This window comes from Monopterus albus, unplaced genomic scaffold (genome assembly GCF_001952655.1).
Source record: "Monopterus albus unplaced genomic scaffold, M_albus_1.0 scaffold219.1, whole genome shotgun sequence".
Taxonomy (NCBI): Eukaryota; Metazoa; Chordata; class Actinopteri; order Synbranchiformes; family Synbranchidae; genus Monopterus; species Monopterus albus.
The window spans coordinates 966,025-972,733 of record NW_018128099.1 but is presented as its reverse complement, the minus strand read 5'-3'; the positions used below and the strand labels follow the sequence as shown (position 1 = coordinate 972,733).

General features: G+C 38.7%; 1 protein-coding gene across 2 annotated transcripts in view; it reads left to right on the top strand.

Moving 5' to 3' along the window:
* Nucleotides 1-4,025: 4,025 nt before the first annotated feature.
* The window catches only part of kcnh2b (potassium voltage-gated channel, subfamily H (eag-related), member 2b), a 175,990-nt gene continuing 173,306 nt past the window's right edge, over nucleotides 4,026-6,709 (top strand). For both annotated transcript variants that reach the window (XM_020619427.1, XM_020619426.1), the window contains exon 1: nucleotides 4,026-4,252. In XM_020619427.1, the coding sequence (XP_020475083.1) occupies nucleotides 4,096-4,252 (157 nt within the window). In that variant the 5' untranslated portion in view covers nucleotides 4,026-4,095. The remainder of the gene's footprint in view (nucleotides 4,253-6,709) is intronic.

The window sequence follows — 6,709 nt, the reverse complement described above, 5'->3', positions numbered from 1 at the left end:
GCTCATTTCAAGTCAACTGAGATCAATCAAATTGACCTTGATCACAATTGTCTCCTGGTTTGTCACTGTTTTTGATGCCAGAGCCAACCTGAACATCACAAACATGCTAAAAACAAAGTTTGGCCCCATCCATCTTTCATCAGTCTTTTAAATCCAGTTTGCTAGGAGCTGGCCTTGTGTTTTAGGTACATTGTCTGGTCAAGGTCTGAAGTCTGACATACTGAGCAAGAAGCAATTACAGGAACAAAATCTCTCCAGGTTCACAGCAGCAGCAAGGTGCTCTTTCGTTTTCACAACCCAAAGTTCTAGAGGCAGATTTATCACTGGCAGCTTCTGGGCCTTTGTGAGGCTCTCCCTGGAATGGAGTGTCAGGATATTGTTTTGAAACCCAGGGTGTGTTGAGAGCCAGACAGAGTGTAAAATGGAGCTGAAATCCTGGATCTTTCTAAATGTCAGAACTCACTCTTATGATCCATTCTTATGAAAATGGTGCAGGAAAAGTTGGAGTGGTGTTGCCACTCTAGAAAACTAAAGAATTAGGGTTTGCTGGCGCAGAAGTTGCCTTTTTGTGCCTGAAGTGCCAAAACACTTCTGGAGGATGAGGCACATGTCGTTGTTAATGGCTGGGCATGTGATGTAGGCAGTACTTGCGTGTTACCATGTCCAAAGCTTGCATACAGATTGCACTTCCTACTTGAATTGTACTTTCAGATTAGCCCTCTTACTGCTGCACAGTACAGTAGGTCTAGATGTACTATTAATAAGCTCTCTGGTATTACCAGAACAGGAGCGATGATTCAGTGTGATTGTTCCCATCTGGTCGTGGCTGTTTATTTACATTCCTCGGTAATTTTACAACAGTGTTCCACCCACTATTTGCTGGCCTATAACCAATATTGTGATGATGATGATAATAATAATATGGATTTTGTTGAACTCAGCATTCAGTGTGTAGTGGTGTTACAAATGATTTGGTTATCCTGTGACAAAATTCAACACCCATCATCCAACATTGTGATATGGGAAAATTAAGGGACTTCTATCCAAACCCAAGTTGTTTTTGAATTAAACTAAATTGACAGCGACAGGCTTATGTTCTGACAAACTCTCACAGAAAGTGACATTTTTATTAGTCTCCAGTTCATTTATTTCATATAGCCTAATTACTGAGAAATATGGCCCGAGTCTTCCAATTCCTGGACAGATTGATTCTCCTTTATCACTATTTCATTCACCTTTCTATCCAAATTTTCCTCCATTTATAATTTTGCTTGTTTCCCTTTTTCCCATTCTCTCTCCACCTCTTCCTCAGTGTGTTCTGCTTTCCCCAAATAGTTTCTGTCAAACCAACCCATTTCCATTTGTTTAATCATTTTCATCAAGCCCCGTAATGTCACATATGCCAATTTATGATTTCAGTTCGTCATAGAAGAACCCAGCTGTATATACAAGTACCAGAAAAGATCAGAGCTCTTCAAAATCTTTAAACTCTTTAGTGGTGGCCATCTATCAGCCTGACAGATCTCAACTGCAGCACAAATACAGTCACATAGGCTTTATGCTTATACACACATTTATGTTCTTTTGTATGTGGTTCAATAATAAATACAAGGCAGTCAGCTAACACAAACTGGAAAAAGAAGCATTTATGAGTGTGTCTGCTGTTATGCCTAAACACAAACACAGATTTCTGAGTCCATTAAGACCTTCCTTTGACACTGAGCAGAGGCCATGGAACTAAATGGCTGCTTCTGCTGTAAGTGGTTTACATCAGAGCTTTGTGGGAGTCGCCCTACCGAGGTTGCAGCTGTGCTTTACACTTCTGACCGCAATTATAAACACACAGTTGACATTAAGGTCAATTACAGAGGAGAAGATACTACAGTGGTCCTAAGGTGCAAAACACAGCATGTCAAAATGAACTTTTCACAAAACATGACATTTTAGAGAACTGACATTTCAGAAAATCCTACATTTTAAAAAACAGTTTCACAAAACATGATTTTCGGGGTGGGAGGGATAACATGGCATTTCACAAAAAAACTAAGAAAAAGAAAATGTTTCACAAAACACAACAACCTACTTCAATCAAGACCAGCCAGCATTGTACACAATTGAACCCTCACCTCAGATATTGATGACCATTTTTAAAATGAGTATGAAAAGATGGAATAAGCTATTGGCATTTTGCACACCATATCAATGGATGACAATAATGTCATTCTTAATAATATCAGTGTATTAAAATGTTTGAACCCTGATAACAGCTTGAAAGACACAAGACTGACAAGAAGGAGCAGCTCATTCTGAATCACTGAACCCCATATGCAAATCAAATCAAATGTATTTATATAGCACTTTAAAAACAACATTCAGGTGACCAAAGTACTTTACACGACAGAATAAAATCACAATGAATAACTAAAATAGAATAAATAAGATCAATGCAAAAAATAAAACAGCCCAATAACACAGACACACAGATGATATACATTCAGTAAATTAAAAGGAATGCATCAGGCCCTACTGTGTATTAAAAGCCAAGGCAAATAAATATGTTTTAAGCAATGATTTAAAAGTAGTCAGGTCAGTAGCTGATTTAACATTTAAAGGTAGAATATTCCACACTTTAGGGGTTGCAGCAGTAAAAGCACAATCACCCCAGCGTTTATATCTGGCCATAGGAACCTCTAAAAGAAACTGGCCTGAAGATCTGAGGGACCTTGTAGGTTTGTGCCAATGCACTAATTCAGTGAGGTAGGATGGAGCCAAACCATTAAGAGCCTTAAAAACAAAAATCAATAACTTAAAATCAATTTCAAAACAGACTGTAAGCCAGTGGAGAGAAGCCAGTACCGGAGTACTTTTAACCATTAAGAGCCTTAAAAACAAAAATCAATAACTTAAAATCAATTTCAAAACAGACTGTAAGCCAGTGGAGAGAAGCCAGTACCGGAGTACTTTTCTAGTACTTGTCAAAAGACAAGCAGCAGCATTTTGAACCATTTGGAAATGAGTGAGGGAGGACTGCTTAACAACTAGGTATAGAGCATTGCAATAATCAAGTTGAGAAGTGATAAAAGCATGGATTGCAATCCCAAAATCATTAAAAGAAAGGAATGACTTGACCTTGCTTAACAACCTGAGGTGGAAGAAGCTAGATTTCACAACTGAGTTGATTTGCTTGTCAAATCAAATCAAACATCACCCCTAGGCTTTTTACAGTCTACTGATATGCAACACACCATAGATTAATTAGGCACACTTATCTTTTATCCTCTCAAACAAAGTTTAAAATTGGCCACGTAGCATCAACATTCATGGCCAGCACATTGTTTAGGGGTGGTTGATCTTTACCTGGGTTTTGTCCAGTCACAAGCAAAATTTTGACTTAGACCTTTTGCAGGGTAGGCCTTTGACTTGTCCTAGCACCTTAATTAATGATTCAAACCCTGGAACTAAGCTAATTGGAATGCAATCATTGGCATTGTTATTGATTCCATCTGTGAGCTCTGTCCTTTTAATGCCAGGACTGACATTGACTACATTTGTTTGGCCTTTGTGTTGATTGTACGTTAAGTGTAATCCTCTGCTAGTGAATAATCTACATAGGCTTGTCATTGTTGTCAAATGTGGACAGTTGAAATATCAGCAGGTTTATTTGACGTGATTGTGGAGATTGTAATTGTAGAGCTACATTGTAGTGCAATTTTTTTTTTCCCAATGGTAAAACCTTTAAGCTTCTTTTTGAAAGCTAAACAAGTCACTAACATCCAATTAGTTAAATCTAAATAAAGTTTTTGTGGTGTTTTTCATGTGCACTGCTCATGTAGGTGGTAGATAGCATGTAAATAACATTTACCTTGGAAAGTGAAAGACATAATATAGACAGCAGTAGGTTTATATATAGGTTTAGGGGTAGACTCGCTCTATTTTGATTATTCATAAACTCTTCTGCATGCATTAATTTCTTCATTTGTGAAAACTGCTGTTTAAATAAACTTACTTACTCCATCCACAGGTCGCAAGTTTCTCATCGCCAATGCAAGAGTGGAGAACTGTGCCATCATCTTCTGCAATGATGGCTTCTGCCACATGTGTGGTTACTCGCGTGCTGAGATCATGCAGAAGCCTTGCACATGTAACTTCCTGTACGGACCTGACACCAAGCGACTGGCTATCGCCCAGATGGCACAGGCCCTGCTGGGGTCAGAAGAGAGGAAAGTGGAGATCAACCTTTATCACAAAGATGGTAGGACAAAAAAAACTGTGTGTTAGAATGACTTGAGAGGTGGTTGTGTGGATGGTACAGTAGGAGAGCATGTTGACCTGTACAGGAGATGATCCTTCTGGTGTGTAAAGATGGCACATCAAAATGTGTAAATAGATTGTATCAAAATAGAGGTGTGTAGTTTGCATATGGTAGTTGGGTTCTTTTAGAAAGCTGAAGAGGTTGGAAAGGTATATGCTATTAGTTTCTGTGTTATGTTAGTTAGTTCTTATATTGGGCTGCTCCCAGGAACTGTTTGAGTAATGTTGACAGACCACCTGGCCCCTGTCATCTCATGTTTATGTGTGTGACCTGAAGACTGTTTACTTAAGTCCATGTTGTATCCTGTGTCTCTTGCAACTTGTTAGTTCTTGTTCTGATGAGAATGAAAATGCAGTATGGCACATTTGGTTTGTTTTCAGACCAGAAAAAATATAACCTATAACTGAAATTAGAATGCATTTAACTACCTTCATAAATCAAACTTGGCAAGTTTGAGTAGATCAAACTCTTTTGTACTAAAAGGGAAAGTAAATAGAAGTAGCTCTTGTAGAATTTTCTCCAATGGCAAGAGAGTATTTATGTTTCCCCATGTGCCAAGTGGACCAGGACACTGCAATGATACACAGCTTTAATAGTGATAAGAGCTGCCACCGTAATAAAGTCTGCAACACCTTGGGCTATGGCCAAAGCATCTGCTGGATATTTTCCACCTGTAGACAGACACCAGAGCAGCAGAAGGAGGGAATGAGGGAGAGAAAGAGAAGAAAGGAGGTGGAATGGGCCTGAAACAAGCTGAGAGGGGAAAAAAGAGAGGGCAAGGTGACTAAGAGGCTGGAAAACAGCAAGCCCTAAAAAGCAAGAAAGATGGGAGAACCAAAGTGAGAGACTGAGAGAGAGATAGAAGCTATGAATATAAGAAAGTGAGGTTCTCATGTGATCTGAAAGTGCTGGTGGTGAGAGGACAAAAGGACAAGAGAATGGGAGAAATGCAGAGACATGGCGCCAGATGTCTCATCTCTCTGATACTTCTGAGGAGCACTTGGCCAGTTCAGCCCTGCACATTTCACTTTCCACTGTTTATACCAAGAGGATGTGGACACACACACACACACACACACACACACACACACACACACACACACACACACACACACACACACACACACACACACACACACACACCAGTGATACAGAAGTAGTAAAAAGCTAGAACATTGTATATAGAATAACAGAGCTGTTGTCATCTTTGTCTCACTGGCTGTGTTAATGACAGTCCACCATGGTAACAACACACAGTTATAGAAGCAATGACTGTGCCAGTGAGAGCTGGTTTCTATAAAGTCTGCATACTTAGTGCTGTAGCTTCAGTATGCCCTCCCATTCAAGACAAAAGAAAAATTACCATATTGCATAAATATTAAAATGAAACGAGTGGACGTAATGAGGTCACTGAGGTTGAACCTGGCACACCAAAGCAAAACACATCACCAAATAATGTCTGATACATTTAACAAATATGAAAAGTGGCTTCTGGCCTTTTTTGATGTACAAAGTAATTGAGATTTTTTTTCAAGGAAGAATCTTCTTTAACTTCAGTAATACTGTACTTAATTTGGTAGTTCAGTTCAAGCCCTGTAGATTTCTGTTTCCTTTAGATCTTTACATGTATTCATCCATAGAGTCAGATGAGCATGCTTAGTATTTCTATCAGTTTCTATCTATACTGTACAACCTCACACTTTATAATCACAGGCCCAGGATCCGATGGGGGTCAAGTGTCTTTGTTTGAGAGCATTCCAAAAACAACAAACCTTACTCATTACTTTCTGTGTAATGTGTGTAGTGGATTCTGAGTTGGATTAGATTATTCCCAACTGCTACAGTAATAATACTGTTCAGCTCCAACATCATTGTGTAAGAAAATGACACAGGGCTCAATGGATTAATGCAAACTCAATCTGCTCTTGAGTAATAGAGATTGAGAAAATTATTATTCTTGATTAAAACAAAGCCAAAGGGACATTTTCACTATAGGTATTTTCAGGAAATTTTGCTGACACGTGAGCACAATGGAAAAAAATATATTTTTTAGTGGTGTCCAAGGATTTTATTAGACACTTAGGTGAGCAATATCACATGCTGAGGTGTGAAATAGGAAGTTATTGAACTGAAAAGATGACATGAAGCATGTGCTGTTCTGCCAAGCTGCCCTTATTCCAGGGCCATGTAACACAGAAAAGTTTGGGGCTATTATAACAGATCATGACTTTATTGACTAAAATGTTTCCTTGTGCCACCTACTGTCATTGTTTTTTAGACACCAAACCTTTGCTGCGTTTGTGCTGACCCAAAGCTTTTTGTCACTAGTAAAATCCTTATTGATTTATACTCCCTTAAAGATAATGAATGAATACAAAATTTTGCTCAGAAAGAGTG